This window comes from Scyliorhinus torazame, chromosome 1 (genome assembly GCF_047496885.1).
Source record: "Scyliorhinus torazame isolate Kashiwa2021f chromosome 1, sScyTor2.1, whole genome shotgun sequence".
In the NCBI taxonomy this organism is placed as follows: domain Eukaryota; kingdom Metazoa; phylum Chordata; class Chondrichthyes; order Carcharhiniformes; family Scyliorhinidae; genus Scyliorhinus; species Scyliorhinus torazame.
In genome coordinates this window covers 102,035,339-102,054,237 of record NC_092707.1, presented here as the reverse complement: position 1 = coordinate 102,054,237, position 18,899 = coordinate 102,035,339, and the positions used below count along the sequence as shown (strand labels likewise).

The window sequence follows — 18,899 nt, the reverse complement described above, 5'->3', positions numbered from 1 at the left end:
CCTGGGGTGTAGTCCATCCAGTCCAGGTGATTTATCCACCTTCAGACCTTGCAGTTTCCCAAGAACCTTCTCCTCAGTGCACTCACCTCTGCCCCCTGATTCTCCTGGAGCTATGGCATTCCACTGGTGTCTTCCACCATTCATTACAGAGATTCTATGCTTTAAGTTTCTTCTGTGGTTGATTTCTAGGTGTAATCTTGTGTCTATAGCCTTTCACTTCAGATCCAATTATTGGAAACTAATCTAATTCCTTTCAGAAGGGCATCCAAGGTGTGGTATAAATTCTTACCATATTTGTAAATGAGGAGGCTTGTGACGGTGATGCTGCATTAAGTCGGTGTTGATTAATCGGCCCAGGTGATCGGCTAATTCGTTGCTGCCTAGAACCAGGATAAATGACATTAGAGAATGACCCAACACTGATCTGTGCCCAAATTATAGTCTAGGTACAATTAAGCCACCAAAAATGCAAGTGGAGGCAAGCAATACTTGGGTTGCCTTCCATAATCAAGTACCTGAAGAAGTGTGGTCACTATTAATGCAGGAAATTCTCATTGAACTGCTGGAGCGGGAGAAGGACCCAGAACAATGTGGAGAGGCCGGGGGGGGGGCACAGTGTCTCGTCATATGGGGACGACCTGCTCCTGTATATTTCTGACTCGCTAGGAGGGGGAATGGGAGAGATTATGCAGATCTTAGGGTATGAATTGAATATGGGAAAAAGTGAGGTTTGTGAGATCTAGGCGAGAGGGCAGGAGGGGAGACTTGAAGAGTTGCCGTTTAAAATGGTGGAAGGGAGTTTTCGATACTTGGGAATCCAGGTGTCATGGGGATGGGAGCAGTTGCAAAAATTAAATCTGGCCCGGTTAGTTGAACAAATGAAGGAGGATTTTCAGAGGTGGAACATGCTCCCATCCTCACTGGCGGAGAGGGTACAGACCATAAAGATGACGGTTCTCCCGAGATTTTGTTTGTGTTTCAGTGTCTCCCTATTTTTAATACCAAAGGCCTTTTTTAAGCGGGTTCATGTGGGAGGCGTAAAACCCCACGAGTAAGGAAAATACTGCTGGAGTGGGGTGGGGGGGGGGGGGGGGGGGAAGAGAAGAGTTTGGCCCTACCGAACTTCAGGAACGATTACTAGGTGGCAAATACAGCCATGATCAGGAAGTGGGTAGTGGGGGAGGGGACGATGTGGGAGCAGGTAGAGGCAGCATGTATGGGCACAAGTTTAGGAGCACCTCCGCCGTTCTCACCGACACGGGACTGTACAAGCCCAGTAGTCGTGGCGGCTCAGAGTCTGGAGCAGTGGCAGAAGCATAAGAGTGTGGAGGGAGCATCGGTGTGGGCTCCAATTTGTGGTAATCACCGATTTGTCGCAGGGAGATTACAGAGCTGGCAGAGAGCAGGTATTGAGAGGCTGGGAGATCTGTTTACTGATGGGAGCTTTCCTGTTTGGAGGAACTGGAGAAGGAATTTGAACTGCTGGGAGGGAATGGGGTTTGTTATCTGAAGGTGAGGAATTTTGTGCAAAGGCAGGTTTCGACCTTCCCGCATCTACCGCCACAGGGGATACAGGACAAGCTAGTTTCTCGAACAGGGTGGGGAGCGAATTGGAAATCTATAAGAACTTATGGAGTGGGAGGGAATCCAGTTAGGGGAGTTAAAGCATAAAAGGGAGGAGGAGTTGGGAAAGGAGTCAGAGGCGAGGATGCTTTGAGCAGAGTCAACACGTTCTCATCATGTGCCAAGCTCAGCCTGATACAATTCAAGGTGGTTTACTGGGCACACATGACAGTGGCCCAGATGAGCAGGTTTTTTTGGGCAGAGGTGTGCAGGAGAGCCCGCAAATCATGTCCACATGGTTTGGGCACGTCCGAAGCTTAGGGGATTCTGGCAGGGATTTGCAGATGTCATATCCACGGTGCTAAAAACGAGGGTGGCACAGAGTCCAGGAGGTGGCAATCTTTGGAGCGTCGGATGACCCGGGAGTCCAGGGGGCAGAGAGGCTGACGTTTTGGCAGTTGCCTCCTTGGTAGCCTGGAGAGAGATCTTATTGGCGTGGAGGGACTCTGAGCCCCTGAAATCAGGGGTATAGTTTAGCGACATGGTTGAGTTTCTCAAGCTTGAGAAAATAAAGCTCGCCCCAAGGGGATCAGTGTCAGGATTCGTTTGGAGGTGGCAGCAGTTTATCGACTTCTTCGGGGAAAACTATACTGGGTTAGCAGATACAATAAAGGGGGGGGGGGGGGGTGGTAAGGGAGAGAGAGTTTAGTTTAGGCAGGTACAGCAAGAAGACAAGAAGAGATGGAGGGACTTGGGAGTGTGTATAGGCCAAGTTGACAGGGTATAGTTGTTGGTGGGGGGGGGGGGGGGGTTATGCACTGAACTATGTTTACATCTATATTTGTATTTTTTGTTATAAAGCCATAAATGCTTTAATAAAATGTTTGTTTAAAAAAAAAATTAATACAGGAAATTTGGAAGCTAATTAACAAACACACCCCACTCCCCAACTCTTCAAAATACTGGTACAGTCCACCCAAGGACAGATATGACTTTTGCGGGAGGTGCCTCTTTTGACTAAGGTGTTAATCAGTAATCAGTGTAGCACTTGGTAATGCATGAAGAGTCACCATAAATGTTTGTACTTGCGTCTAGTGAGACTTGGAACGGAAAAACCTACCTAAAATCAAGGATGCTGCTAACCGAGTTGAAGTTGACATATACCTCAGAAACAGAACTAAATGGAACCACTTGAACAGAGGATATTGGACACATCTTGCCCAAGAGGCTGTTCTTTAAAAGAACTACCCAACTAATCACATGTCTCCATTAGCCCTTGCAGACTTTTCCCTTTCAACTGTTCATTAAATTTCCTTTGGAGAGGAACATTTGAAAAGTCAAGCAATGCAATTCTGATCAAGTCAGTGTAAAACAATTTTGGTTGCCCGAGAAAAACCATTGTTGAACAAGTTACCATTAATCATTTAAATAAGTGAGACACCAACCATTTGGAGACTTCAAAATCATATCAAGGAACTTGTTTGGGAGACATGTGGCAGACTGGTTAACACTGCAGCCTACGCACCGAGGACCCGGGTTCGAATCCCGGCCCTGGGTCACTGTCAGTGTGCAGTTTGCACATTCTCCCAGTGTCTGCATGGGTTTCACCCCCACAACCCAAAGATGTGTAGGTTAGGCGGATTGGGCACACTAAATTGGAAAAAAATAATCCCATCCTCCCACCAAACCCTTATTATTATTTAATTGGGAACTCTGTAAAATGTAATTAAAAAAAGGAACATTTGTGAATACCTCAGTGGGCAAGGATCTGGCAAATGGAGTATAATGTGGGGAAATATAGATCTGTCCATTTTGGAAGAACAGACAGATGATCTAAAATTGCGAGAATGGAGCATAGATTCAGAATGACCTGTGTCCTGGTGCACAAATCAAAACAGGATTTATGCAGATACAGCAGTTATTTGGACAGTTAGAATGTTATTTATTATGAGAATTGAAAAGTAGGCATAATGCTTCAGTTGTACAGAGAATTGGTTAGAAATACGGTGTACAGTATTGGTCTCTTCATTTAAGCATGTAAATGCAGGAGGCAGTTCAGAAAAGGTTTACTAGACTAATAATAGGAATGGGAAAAAGGTTGGACAGGCTCAACCTGTATCCACTGGAGTTTAGCGAGAGTTAAGAGGCGGCTTGATTGAAACATTTATCTTGAAGGGTCTTGACATGGTGAATGTTGTTGGGGATGTTTCTCTTGTGGGGGTGGAAGAGAGAGAGAGAAGCAGGTGGTTACAGTTAAATCAGCTATGATCTTATTGAATGGCAGAGCAGGCTTGAAGGGCCGAGTAGTCTGCTAATACTTTTAATGCTTTTTTTCCCCCGCATGCAAGGTTAATACACAATCTACGGGCTGATGGGAGCTGGGAGTTTTTTTTAATAAATATTTTTTATTCTCCTCCTTTTTCACATTTTCTCCCAAATTTACACCCACTAACAAACAATAATCAGTAACAAATATGTCAACCCCCATATCAATAACAACAATCCCATTCTCCCTCCCAAACATTAGGCCACGTGTTCACATAAACAAATGACAAAAAGGAATCAGGAATCACCCATAGTCACCATCAACACACACCGCCCCCCCTCCTCCCAGCCCTCCTCTCTCTTCCTAATGTTCTAATTGAACCTAATGTTCAATGTTATCCAGTTTTTGAAAGTGCATAATGAATAATGCCCATGAATTGTAGAACCCCTCCATCCTTCCTTCTCAAGAGTCAAGAATTCCAACAACTCCCCCCGCCACTCCAAAGCACAGGGTGGAGAGGTTGCTTTCCAGCCCATCAGGATCCGACTCTGGGCGATCAACGAGGCGAAGGCTACAACATCTGCCTCCGCACCAGTTTCCAACCCTGGCTGGTCCAACACCCCAAATATGGCCTCCCGGGGGCCCGGGTCCAGTTTCATGTGCACCACTTTAGAAATTACCCTAAAAACCTTCCAGTAATCCTCTAGCTTTGGACAGGCCTAAAACATATGAGAGTGATTAGCGAGCCCCCCCCCACGCAACATTCACACACATCTTCTACTCCTTCAAAGAATCGGCTCATCCTCGCCCTTGAGGTGTGCTCTATATACCACCTTCAGCTGTATCAGCCCCAACCTCGCGCACGAGGTGGAGGCATTCACTCTCCAGAGCACCTCACGCCAGAACCCCTCCTCCATATCTTCTCGCAGCTCTTCCTCCCACTTTGCTTTGATCCCTTCCAGTGGTGCCTTCTCCTCTTCCAAAATAGCTCCGTAAACCGCTGACACTACCCCCTTAAGAGTTGGGAGTTAATATACTGGAATGAATGGTGGTTTGGTCGACAGGCAGGTGTAGGGATAAACAGGAAATAAAGGTTGGCAGGCTATTGGCATAACTAATAAAGTCCTGCAAGGTTGGAGCCTCAGCTATTTACAATCCACAGTAATGACTGCAACAAAAATGTATCCCAAGTTTATTCAAGACAGAACTGGACAGATTTGAGCGACAAAGGAGTCAACGGTTACCGGGTTGGGTACAGAGGGAGAATTCAGAATGTCCAAATCACTAAACAGCACGTCTTTCAGGACTTGTGGGAGGAAGCCGGAGCACCCGGAGGAAACCCACGCAGACACAGGGAGAACGTGGAGACTCCGCACAGTGATCCAAGCTGGGAATCGAACCCAGGTTCCTGGTGCCATGAAGCACAGTGCAAACCACTGTGCTACCGTACCGCCCCTTCGAATAACAGAGCAGGTTCAAAGGGCTGAATGGCCTACTACTGATCCCAAGTCCTACGTATGTACAAACGTTTACAGTGTTATTGATTTTATGTACGGCAACTGTGCACTTTTCCATACCTGACCCGATAGCCATCTCTGCTGGGATCATGGTGCATCTTTCCATATCCAGGTTGGTAAACATCCCCACCTGGCATATGCAAATCTTGTGCAAAGGGAAGGCCTTCCATGGCCCCTTGTCGCATATTCAGTTGGGATGGAGTAACAGCCTAGAATATATCAAAGAACCGAGTTCAGTTTTAAATTAAAGAAACTACAAGGAAGACTACAGCATTTAGTAGCAAAGACCAAAATCGAAGAGTTGGAAATGCAATGTTGCACTGTATAATTGGATTGGAATGAGGTGTGGATTCATACAAGTTACATACAGTTCATTACTGCAAATGGACCAAATTGTGGTATGTTAACGCAAGATAATCTAGTCACCATGTGTGGAAAAGGTTTACTATGGGGCCTTTTCCACTGTTCCCATTCACAGCAAGCAGTCATTTGTTCGATTGGTTAATCATTTATTCATACAGGAGGCAACAGGTTTGGAGGAAATGATTCATTACAGAAACAATTTTTGCACGAGTTACTTGTGTTTGAGCACCTTATTGGCAGTTCTGCCTGGAGAGAGAGTTTGTTGCACATCAAAGTTTGTCTCTTTCGAAGGGGAAAGTCACCATATAGGTGAGCAATACACAGCAAGAGTCAACTCCTGACTGGTTTGCATGCTCTAATTAATCTGAAGCCATGAGGAATAGATCATGTTGAGCCAAAACAGCCTCAAAAGATGGAAAAATCAAAAGTGAAGGTACAAACTGAGCAACATTCATCAGGATAGACAATTGGCTGTTAAGCCACAATGAGTTAAAGCACTAATCGGTTGGACGTTGAGATTTATATTAAAATAACATTTGACAATCATTAGTCATCTTCCTGGGGAAATAAAAAGTCAGCTTCTCAAAACAATTGTAATTAAGGTTTTTCATACCTGTGGAGCTGGGATAGGAGATACATTTTTGGGCAATGGCAATCCTTGGAAGTGATCACGAATGTGGGGTGCATTTGGAGCATAACCTACAAAGAGTAAAATTGGAAGGACAGTATCTGGTACCAATGACTGTTATAGTTGCAAACAAACTATTTCCTGTCACACTGTCATTTACTACAAGTAGCATTTATGCTGCAACTAAGGGCTCAAATGTCGGTTTAAGCACTCCATTCCCTTGGAAAAAGCAAGACAACACCCTCCAGCTCTTCCATCTCACTTCTTTCAGCCATCATTTTTAGACATTTTCTATTACCATTAGTAAACTACTTGCAAAACTTTATCCTATATCCTATCGGCAACTTTTGTGAACCTCAACATTAATTAGCTTGTTCCATGAAATTTTAAATTTCGACTTGCTTTGCGACTACTTGGAAAATTTAATTCACTCATTTCAGATTGTATCTCCTCATGCAGCTCATGTAATAGCAATTACACTCCCTAAGAAGTCATAGAATTTACAATGCAGAAGGAGGCCATTCAGCCCATCGAGTCTGCACCAGCCCTTGGAAAAAGAACCCTACTTAAGCCCATGCCTCCACTCTATCCCCGTAACCCAGTCACACCACCTAATGCACAAAAAAAAAGAAGAGATTTTTTGTTTTCCTCATGCGATGTGGGTGTCACAGGCAAGGCCAGTCCTTCATTGCCAAGTGGCGTGCTGGACCATTTCAGAGGGCAGTTGTGACATGCAGTCCAGACAAGGCAAGGATGGCAGATTTCCTTCTCTACCCTAACGAGGATATCAATGAACCAGATGCGTTTGCACAACAGTAATATGCTCACCATTACTGAGACCGGCTTTATATTTCAGATGGTTTGAATTAAATTTCCACCAGTTGCCATGGTGGGACAGGAATTAATGTTCCTACAGCACTAGTACGGACTTTGATTACTAATCCAGTGACATGAACACACCATATCCTTTAAATTGATTAGTTTTACTAGTGAACAGAAGTGAGGGATTACAGACCAGGTAGGAATTATTATTTTTGCGAAGGTCAAAGACTAGAGTTCAAATGAATGGATCATTAACCCTGTATACTGAAGCATTTAAAATGTTGTCTCCATAAGCCTCAAAATGGCTTATATATCTCAAATACAGTCTGACAGCCACAAGTGCAGTACAAATATGCTCCTTAAATATATCAAGATAAACTAGTACTGTAAAACTGGTGGCAGTTAAAAGGCACATAGTAGACGACATTACTGTCATGTGCAATTTGATGTTGGAGATTTTAGGACTTACCAATTGGTGACTTGACTCTGAAGAACTCTGATGGGGATGGCTGCTGGAATGTTGATATTGGAGAGGCATGGACTCGCTGATTTAGTAAAGCAGACGTATGATGATTCTGACTGCCAAGCAGGTCACCTAGAATATCTGGCGATGGAGGTCCCATTACATGGAGTGGTAGAATCTCCTATACAAAAATGCAAAATTTGGTCCAAGCAGATACACTACGTAGAATCTTTTAACTAAAGAATGGGCCACAGACCTTTGCAACCAATTGGAGAAACAAGACTTCCAGATCCAAGAGATCAAAGAGGAAAATCACATTCCAAAATTCCCCATGCTTCTTTGCAGCCACAAAAAGGGCCAATAAACGTATATTTTGAGCTTATCTGGACTTGTGCAATGGTGTAACTACACCCGAAGTGTCTCGGACAAATTCAGCTTTCTGACTGCCACAGTTAAAACCAAAGTTGAGATACAAATAGCTCAAATTGAGCACAATTATTGCTCTGTAAGGAACAATTCTGTACATTGAACAACAGTACCTACTTCAGTGAAGCCCATTATATTTGGAATTCAGCAGCTAGCATTTTCCAAAAGTAGGAAATTTCATCATCAACAATTCCTATTTGTGACAGTTCAACAAAGAAAATCAAAAGCTTTGGCTAACTCAAGTAGATTGCATTTTAGTACCAGGCAGTATTCAGTAGAGACCAAGCTGAAAGAGGCACTATTGTCAAATAACCCCACCAGCAATTACGGGTCAATTTTTGCACCGATAAATTTACTACTATTGGATCCAATTGTCAATCTCATTTCCAATGCAACATATGAAAAATTAATTGTCAGTATAGTTGGCAGTTGAGTCAACAACGTACCTTGGAGTTAGGGAAAATGAGTTAGTAAATAAATTAATTGCAAATTATCATTGCAAATTAGAAAACAATCGAACATATTTAACAATTTCCCAACAGAATGACAGAAAGATCATCTATTTTCATTAGGTAAAATGCTACAGAGCAGCTATTCCAAAAGCTTAGAACTATGCGGACATTTTTAAAAAAAAACACTTCAAAACTAGCTTCAATAGATAAATATACATCATCCAAGCTAAATATACACTGGAAACCTTTTAAAAAGGTCTATTATTTTGCCCTTCACTCACATGGAGCTGGTTGTAATATTCAGAAGGCTTTCATAACTTGGGTATGCAAATAACATTCAGAAAATACAAGGCATAATAGATGTATAATCAAATGCTACAAAATGGTCACACATTATCCCTTGCTTTACTACGAGTGATAGCCCAGTGTTGGGGCTTCATAGTCACAACTCAAATCTCAAAGTTCTGCTCAATTTTTGTTATGACATTGCCTATTATGCCCATCACTACATATGAAATAGTCAAGCCACTACATAAAAACAAGATCAAGTCAGAGACTTGAATCTACGGTCAACCTTCTACTTACAGGGGGCTTTGGTTGTGATGGCAGAGTCCCACTTGCCTTCATAGTGTTAACCAGTTTATTGAAAGCAGTCATGTCCGTATCTCTCTGTTGTATTAGTTTGGGGCCTGACGCTGCAGTCAAAGTTTGTTCCAGATGTTCCACCATGAATGGGGTGGCAAGTTTCCTTTCTGGTTCCACTTTGAGGCCTTTCAGCCCCGCTTCCACTTCCTCCACAGATAGCACCACTCCAGTCTGTGCTGTAAAGCAGATGAAGACAATTACACATCCCCATTGACACTTGCAGTAATTGTCAGAGTTAAAAAGTGGGCACTCCATTCATGCTGCGATGGAAACATGCAATTTTGTCTTCAGTCAGCATACAAATTCACATTTTACATCAATACAGGCTGCCACGTTCGCAAAGGACAACTAAACTTCAGGCCATGCTCAATTTCTTGGATACAAAAGCTTTTGACTGAGTCACAACCAACTTTGGGTGGACATTTGCTTTGTTACCCCTTGTTCTATCAATTATAACTGGAAGCTTGGAATTTTGTCCATGATTCACTGAACACAACAATACTCCCAGATGCCATAACAGGCTTCAATTACTAGCTGCAAAAAAAAAAAAAAAAAAAAAAAAAAAAAAAAAAAAAAAAAAAAAAAACAGATTCAGCATGTTTACATGATCACTGAAGCTGCCTGGACAATTTGTTGCCTTGACAAATGCACCAAAAATCTCAACACAACTAAAGAGTACTGATGCCATCTTGCAAAGAAACATAAGTCAGCCCAAAATGAGATCAGTTAGAAACATATGGTTGGCAACTCATTCAAAGCTTCTGACGAGCCACTGGGCAAGTTTGAGATTGCACTTCAACGACGCTCAGCTGAGAAAAGTACAAAAATAGACACATACAACTCTCCTTTAGTTTCTCCTTGTTGGCAGTGAGATTGGACAGCAGTGGTTTCACATCCACATTTGCTTTTCGCAGTATCTCTAGAATATCAACCTTTTTATTAACATCCTTATTATCTTCTCTCGATTGAATGGGAGCAAAGTAGTTACCGAGCTGTGAAACAGGTGTTGGGATCCTCTGTTCAAGACCTGTCCAAAGCAAAAATAATGCTTAGCAAACATACAGCACATGAACAACCGAGTTGGACAGGTAGCTAATCAGGAATTGGCATATTCTTGATAGTTTTACATCAACATTGTCCCAGCTTTGACAAGAATGCTAAAAAATGTATAGCATGGGGAGGGGGGGGGGGGGGGGGGGGGGCACGGAAGCAGCCACTTGTTGCAGCCATGTCTCATCTTAGATGGCAGCTAAGTATCTAGCAATAACAATTTAGAGGTAACCAATCATATCAGGCATCCTTTTCTTGGCTGCATGCTGGCAGTGTGTAGAGACAAGCAATGCAACATTTTCATACTTAACTGTTAATCAATAAGCATGTCATTCACTCCTATGCCTAGAAATGCATCAACATCATGCTATTTATAGTAACATTTAATTCCATCACTATCTATAAAAGGAGCTACATGTCAGTTATTTTCCTTGTTCAATCGTGAAATTACAATAAAGTCCAAAAATATTTTGGGCCTCAAGCTTTCCACATTTATTTTGTGACAAAAGAACATGCAATGCCTTTCATTACTTTTCGTCACCTACTGAAATAAGTACAGTCATTAGACAAATATAGCACTGAATTGTGTCCAAAATGAAAGCTGGGCCGGTCAGCAAGGAAGTGCTGTTGACCATGAAAGCTGGGCCGGTCAGTAAGGAAGTGATGTTGACCAAAACAGTAGATGGACTCCATGAACCTGTTCAAATAATGCAATGTGATCTTATCGTTCTGGCAAATATATCAGCTCAACAATGAGGTATCTTCATTAATGCAGCATTCATGAAACATGTGAAAAAAAGCTATAGCTCATGGAATAAAAGGGTCAATAGCAAAAAATTGGCTGGATAGTAGGAAGCAGAGAACAATGGTCAATGAATATTTTTCAGGCTGCGTGAAGGTTTGGAGTGGCTATCCTGGAACCTTTCCACACGGGTGGTTTGGGTCTGGAATGTACTGCCTTGAATTATAGTGGAGGCTGGTTCAATCGAGGCATTCGAGGGCATTAGATGATTGTTTGAATCGAAACAGTGAGCAGGGGATAAGGGAAAAATGAGCAGGGGGGGGCAGAAGAATGATATAAATCAATGCTCGTTTGCAGAGCTGGTGCAGACAAGATGGGCCAAACGGCCTCTTTCTGCACCATAACGATTCTGTAATGGCATGACTACATCGGAATAAGTCACGAGCCCTGGACTCCACCTGGAGATAAAAACCTTCTGTCGGAGTTTCAACTCCCTATTATTTTTAATTTATTTCCGGGATGTGGCTAGGCCAGTATTTATTGCCCATTCCTAGTTGCCCTTCAGAAGGTGATAAACTGCCTTCTTGAACCGCTGCAGTCCCAGAGGTGTAGGTATGCCCACAGTGCTGTTAGGGAGGGAACCTATTGCATGCAGACCAACAAAAGAACTTGCACGTTTGGCAGGGCGAGTGCATCAACTATTCACATTCACTAAAAAGAGTGGCCAAAACTTGAATGGCAATAACACTCAGATGTTATATTACAGGTCACAATTAAATCACCATCCTTCAATTCCAATCGTTACTTTAAAGCTCAACTTTTAGAATTTTGTTTACAGCTGAGCTTTACTGAAAATGGAAGCAGAAGCATTAGCAGCAACAGGGCCAGAACAAGGGGCAGCACGGTGGCACAGTGTTAGCAATGCTGCCTCAAGGCACCGAGGACCCAAGTTCGATCCCGGCTCTGGGTCATTGTCCATGTGGAGTTTGCACATTCTCCCAGTGTTTGCATGGGTTTCGCCCCCACAACCCAAGGTTGTGCAGGGTAGGTGGATTGGCCACGCTAAATTGCTCCCTAATTAGAAAAAAATAATTGGGTGCTCGAAATTTTGTATTCTTTTTAAAAACAGGGGGGGGGGGGGGGGGGGGGGGGGGGGGGGGAAGAGAAAAGAGAAAAAAACGTGAAGGGTATAAAAGGGAGTAGGCAGGACAGATTAAGTGACCAATGGTTTCATGGTACAAGGCCAAAGAGTGTAAATGGAAAAATGTCTAGATCTCCCATGCAGGATGAATATTTTGCCTTCATGCAGCAGCTGAAACAAAGAGAAAAACAAACCAGAGAAACGATGCAAAATACTGCGTGAGCAGAGGTTTCCATCCAAGTCCAGAGCAAGTGTCAACTCGAAAGATAGGGTGGCATTCCTCACACTCGTATTGAGCTTCTTTGGAACACTAACAGATCAAAAAGGCCAGGGAGAGAACAGGTATAGCATCAAGATGATAGGTAATTGGGAGCTCAGGTTATTGAGCAAGTGTGAACCAAAGTAGTCATTTGGTCTTCACCATCATGTTGTGATCAGAAACTACAGTATACTACATGAAACTAATCTTCAAAATAAATCACTTTCACCTGGAAGGAGTGTTTGGACAGTGAGAAGAGGTAGAACAGCAAGTGTGGTATCTCCTAAACTCATGTGGAAGGCTGCCACACAAGATAGGGGATGTTTAAGGAATCGACCAAGGAAGGAAAGTCACTTCTGCATGCAGGAGTGAAGATGGGAGGTTTGGTGGCAGTACATGCTGGAAGTGGCTATTGAGCTGCTGAAGGCTGCGAGGAAGAGGGAAAGGGGAAACCCACAATGATTGTGAGAGGGGGGATGGGGAGGAGAAAGAGAGCACTCCAGTGTGAGAAACAAAATGGACAGTCAAGGGCAATCCTTGCTGGTGGGATCGGGAATAAAAAATTGCACCTTCAAAACAGATGTGACAAATTGAAAGAATGGTAGCTCCACAAAAAAAGACCGTCCCGGCAGGCCCAGTGTTAGCATGCTCCTGCCCCATCCTGGACTCCATCCTCACTCCTCTGGTCCTTACCCTCCCCACCTACATCTGGGATTCCTCGGATGCCCTGCGTCATATTGACAGCTTCCAGTTCACGGGCCCCAACCGCCTCCGATTCACCATGGATGTGCATATTCACCATGGATGTGCAATCTCTTTACACCGCCATCCCACACCAGGATGGCCTGAGAGTTCCAAGCTTCTTTCTCAAAAAGAAGCCTGGTCAATTCCCATCCACCACCACTCTCCTCTGCCTGGCTGAACTCGTTCAACAACTTCTCCTTTAACTCATCCATTTTCTCCAAATTAAAGGTGTAGCAATGGTTACCAGCATGGGTCCTAGCTACGCTTGCCTTTTTATGGGGTATGTGGAACATTCCTTGATCCAGGCCTACCTGGGTCCCCTCCCACAACTCCTTTACCATTACAGTGATGAGTATTTTTGTGCCGCTTCATGCTCTCGTCCAGACCTGGAAAAATTCATCAACTTCGCTTCCAGTTTCCACCCCTCCATCACTTTCACCTGGTCCATCTCAGACACTTCCCTTCCCTTCCTTGATCTTTCTGTCTCCATTTCCAGCAATCGACCATCTACTAATATCCACCAGATGCCCACCGACTCCCACAGCTATCTGGACTACAGCTCTTTGCACCCTACACCCTGTAAGGACTCCATCCCTTTCTCTCAGCTCCCTTGCCTCCATCATATTTGTTCCGATGATGCCACTTTCCAAAATGGTGCTTCGAAAATGTGTCCCTTCTTCCTCAACCATGATTTCCCACCTACAGTTGTTGACAGGGCCCTCAACAGTGTGGTCATCCCCCGCGGCACTACCCTCGCCCCTTCCCCGCCCTCCCAGAACAAGGATAGAGTCCCCCTCGTTCTCACATTTCACCCCACCAGACATCGTATGCAAAGCATAATCATCCGCCATTTTCGCCAACTCCAGCGTGATGTCACCACCAAACACATCTTCCCTTCATTCCCTCCGTCAGCATTCCATAGAGACCGTTCCCGCCGAGATAATCTAGTCCACTCATCCACCATACCCAACACCTCACCCATCACCCATGGGAACTTCCCATGCAATCGCAGAATGTGTAACACCTGCCCCTTTACCTCTTCCATGCTCAACATCCCAGGCCCAAAACACGCATTCCAGGTTAAGCAGGGTTTCACTTGCACCTCTCCCAATTTGGTCTATTGCATTCGCTGCTGCCAATGTGGTCTCCTCTATAATCGGAGTGACCAAACGCAGACTGGGTAATCGCTTTGCTGAGCACTTTCAGTCTGTGCGCATTTGGGACCCTGACCTTCCAGATGCTTACCATTTCACCAGAATACCCTGCTCCCATGCCCACATGTCAATCCTTGACCTGCTACAATGTTCCAGTGAAGCTCAACACAAACTGGAGGAACATCTTCCGGTTAGGCACACTGCAGCCTTCCGGTCTCAAGATCGAATTCAACAACTTCAGATGATTAGCTCGACCCCACCTCGACCCATTTGTTCTCATCCCATTTCAATTTTACCATTTCTTTCTCTCACCTCACCCCCCCCCCCCCCACCCCTATCTTATCAACCTTTCGTTACCCTTTCTCCCCTTTGCTTCCCTCTTCCCCTCCCCACAAAGAACAAAGAAAAATGCAGCACAGGAACAGGCCCTTCGACCCTCCAAGCCTGTGCCGACCATGCTGCCAGTCTAAACTAAAACCTTCTACACTTCGGGGTCGGGGTCCGTATCCCTCTATCCCCTTCCTAGTAGTGTATTTTTCAAGACGCCCCTTAAACGTCACTATCGTCCCTGCTTCCACCACCTCCTCCAGCAGCGAGTTCCAGGTACCTACTATCCTCGTGTAAAAGAACTTGCCTCGTACATCGCCTCTAAACCTTGCCCCTCACACCTTTAACCCATGCCCCCCAGTAATTGACCCCTCTACCCTGGGAAAAAGCCTCTGACTATCCACTCTGTCTATGCCCCTCATAATTTTGTAGACCTCTATCAGGTCGCCCCTCAACCTCCGTCGTTCCAGTGAGAACAAACCAAGTTTATTCAACCTCTCCTCATAGCTAATGCCCTCCATACCAGGCAACATCCTGGTAAATCCCTTCTGCACCCTCTCCAATGCCTCCACATCTTTCTGGTAATGTGGCGACCAGAATTGAACACTATACTCCATGTGTGGCCTAACTAAGGTTCTATACAGCTGCAACAGGACTTGCCAATTTTTATACTCAAATACCTAGATCTTTATGCTCACATCTACATCTGTCACAGTTTACCCTCTTGTGGAGATGCCGCCGCTGGACTGGGGCGAGCACAGGAGGAAGTCTTACAACACCAGGTTAAAGTCCAACAAGTCTGTTTTGAATCATTAGCCTTTGGAGCACTGCTTCTTGCTCAGGTGAATCTACGGTTTGGCCTTTCACACCTTTTGTTCTCTGGGGACTGCCATTAGCACTCTTTCCCCTTGCTTTTTGTGGCTTTTAGCACCCAGTTTCCCTGGGTTTCTGGGGCTATGACTCATCTTTCATTCTCACTCCACAGTATAAATATTTCCCACTTTCTCGGTCTTTAGCTTTGACAAAGGGCCATCTGGACTCGAAACGTTAGCTCTTTTCTCTCCCGACAGATGCTGCCAGACCTGCTGAGATTTTCCAGCATTTTCTTTTTGGTTTTATTTATGGTAGCTCAAGTGATTAAAATGTAATCCCAGAAAGGTGGAGAAGTCAAGAAAGACCATGTGAAAGAGAGAGAAAGATGGAAATTGAAAGTACGGTTGATAGCAGTTTTCCACTTCAGGGCAAGAACAGGACTCTGAAACGCAGCAAAATGTCCATTCCACTGGGGCAAAGGGGAGATGCAATCATGGCCCACAGTAGGACTGGTCAGTTTCTATATAGTTTGAATTGCTCCAGTACAGAATCTAACCAACCTGTACTTCTTAGCCACATGCGGCTCAGTAAGGATTCATGCGATACCCGACCTCAATTAGCACCAAAATAGATTTGATAGGTCAAGGGGTTTATTTCTTTTAATATTTTGCTTAATGAAATGATAAGTTTTAAGCTTGGAAATCATTATTTGCATTGACTGCTTGTCAAGCACAATATTGCGCTTGACTAAATTAAATATACTTGTTATTAAGGTTCCTGACCTCATTTCAAAGGAGCTCTAAAAGGTGCTATTAAGTACTAGTTGAACTTGCAGAAACGAGTAGAGTACAAAATAAACTAGATTGCTAAGAACATAAACAAACCCATGTCCTACTGAAACAAAAGATTTCCTTCAACCTTGGGGTACATCATTCTCCTTGACCCCTAACATTTTGCACCCATCAACTTTCATTTTGAGCAATGGTGGATTATTCCAACAGTAAAATTCCAAGTCTATTTGCCCCAAGTCACTGTCCACAATTCATATATCCGTTCACCAGTTCAACCAACTCCAGCACAATTCCACCACCAAACACATCTTCCCCTCACTTCCCTCGTCAGCATTCCATAGGGACTATTCCCTCCAAGAGTCTCTGGTCCACTCCACCCCCAAAACCTCACCCTCTTCCAACAGCACTTTCCTGTGCAATTGCAGAAAGTGCAACACCCTTCTTGCTGACTATCCAACAGCCTGAACATTCGAAGCAGCGCTTCACATGCACCTCCTTCAATCTGGTCTATTGCATTTGTTGTTCCCAATGCAGTCCACTACATTTGAGACTAAACGCAGACTGGGTGACCATTTTGCAGAATACATTCAGTCGACCTGCAAGCAGGACGCAGACCTTCCAGTCGCTTGCCATTTCAACTCGCCGTCCTGCTCTCATGTCCATCCTTGGCCTGCTGCGATATTCCAGTGAAGCCCAATGCGCTGCAATGTTCCAGTGAATCCCATGACAAAGTGGAGGAACAGCATTACATCTTCAGATTAGTTCAACGTACTGTGGACTCTCTCCTCCACCTTCACCCCATTTTTATTTCTATCAATTAATTTTCATTTCTTCCAGTGATCCATTTTTCCCTCACCCCAGTCGGGCCATTTGTTTTTTGTTCCAGGTTGTCCTTTGACACACTGCTTAACTTCTCTTCTGCCATTTTGTGACACCAGCAGCACCTTTCTTAGCCATCATCGCCGCCATGTACATTTCTCGTCTTTCTATCCACATCTTGGTCAAATGTCACCCATCACTGGTCCTCTACCCAGTCCCACTACTCCATGCCCCCCCCCAGTGTAAATCTCAACCTATTTCCAGTTTTCTTTAGCCGAGACAAAATTATTCAGACTCAAAACGACGTTAGCTCCCTTCTCTCGCCACAGATGCTGTCAGACCTGCTGAGATTGTCCAGCATTTGTTTCAGATTCCAGAGTCAGCAGTAATTTACTTTTACCGTTCATATATCTCATAAGAGTATGTTAAAATATGCAATTCTTCAGTATAAATGTACCATTTGCGTACTTGATCCAAATGCTTCCTACAAATCTTTGCTACTTTTTTGGTTGCAATTCGATCACTTGAATTAGAATCAAGTTCAAACACCTTCCTCATTATATATTTTTAAAAATCATACTTGCCATATTTTGCAGCAGAGTTAGGGTTTACATAATTTCATAGTTCAGACAGGAGCACGGGGTCATTCAAGCCTTCTTCAGATCCTTTCAATTCCCTCAGTACCCAGAAATGTCAAGTGTCTTTGGCACGGTGGCAGTGGTGAGCACTGCTGCCTCACAGCACAGAGACCTGGGTTCAATTCTGACCTAGTGTGCTGCACATGCTTCCCATACCTGTGTGGATTCTCTCTGGGTGCTCCGGTTTCCTCCCACGGTCAAAAGATGTGTAGATAAGGTGGATTGGCTATGCTAAATTGCCCCTAGGTGGGATGCTCTTTCCAGGGGGTCAGTGCAGGCTTGATGGGTCGAATGTCCTCCTTCTGTACTACAGAGCACCCACAGCTCAATCTTGTTCTCAATCTTAAATAGCTGATCTCTTATTTGGAAACTAAGTCCCCAGTCATGGGAATCATCCTCCTGGCATTTATTCGGTCAAGCCCCTTAAGAATCTTGTAAGGTTTCATTTAGATCATCAGGCCTAGTCTAATAAATCTCTCAAGAGGGTAACTTTCTCATTACCCATCTAGTGAAGCTCTGTTGCACCCCATCTAGACATACATCTTTCTGAGGCAAGGAGATGAAATCTGCACACTATTCATATGACAAAATAAGCCAAAGTTGGGGAGGCCACACTTGGACTAAAGGCCAATATATTATTGGCCTTGCTAATTTGTTTACATATTAACTTGGTTGATTCATGGTCAAGGGCACCCAGGTCCCTCTGAATACCAACATTTCCTAATGTCTCACTATTCAATAAGTACTTGGCTTTATTCCCGTCCTAAAAAAGTTAGTTACTTCACACAGTAGCTCACATTGTATTTCATCTGAGTGAGCAAGAACATGGCAATCTGTCTATCCCTCTGCACATCATCCTCACAGCTTAATGTCCACTTACTTTCTATTGTCAACAAACATTTTACGCATTTGACTAGGTCCTCTCATCCACTGGAAATAGCCATGATCCAAATGAGGATCTTTGCAATATCCAGCTAGTTGCTGTCTGCCAACCTCTAACCCATGTATTCTTACTCTTTTCTGTGCATCGATTAATCCATGCATTACACAGAATCCATAAGACGCAATTTTGTGTCGTAACTTGTGGTGCAGCAATACTTTCGAAAATTTAAATATACTTGGTTCCCTTGCCTACCATGTGCCAGCTACAAAGATGTCAAATGTTTTTGATTTGGAGAAAAATATAACTGGTCTGATTAGTAAGTTTGCAGACGACACAAAAGGTTGGTGGAATTGCGGATAGTGAGGATACAGCACGATTTAGATCGTTTGGAGA

At 44.0% G+C, this 18,899-nt stretch overlaps 1 protein-coding gene across 3 annotated transcripts in view; it reads right to left on the bottom strand.

Annotated features, from left to right (window-relative positions):
* eif4enif1 (eukaryotic translation initiation factor 4E nuclear import factor 1) overlaps window positions 1-18,899 on the bottom strand; it is a 74,720-nt gene that overhangs the window by 21,555 nt on the left and 34,266 nt on the right. The window contains exons 9-14 of one of the 3 annotated variants that reach the window (XM_072498867.1): window positions 9,984-10,172; window positions 9,086-9,321; window positions 7,629-7,803; window positions 6,323-6,408; window positions 5,407-5,555; window positions 290-380 (exon numbers count right to left, since the gene is read on the bottom strand). In XM_072498867.1, the coding sequence (XP_072354968.1) occupies window positions 290-380; window positions 5,407-5,555; window positions 6,323-6,408; window positions 7,629-7,803; window positions 9,086-9,321; window positions 9,984-10,172 (926 nt within the window). The remainder of the gene's footprint in view (window positions 1-289; window positions 381-5,406; window positions 5,556-6,322; window positions 6,409-7,628; window positions 7,804-9,085; window positions 9,322-9,983; window positions 10,173-18,899) is intronic. The other 2 variants (XM_072498874.1, XM_072498882.1) reach the window with 2 other exon arrangements.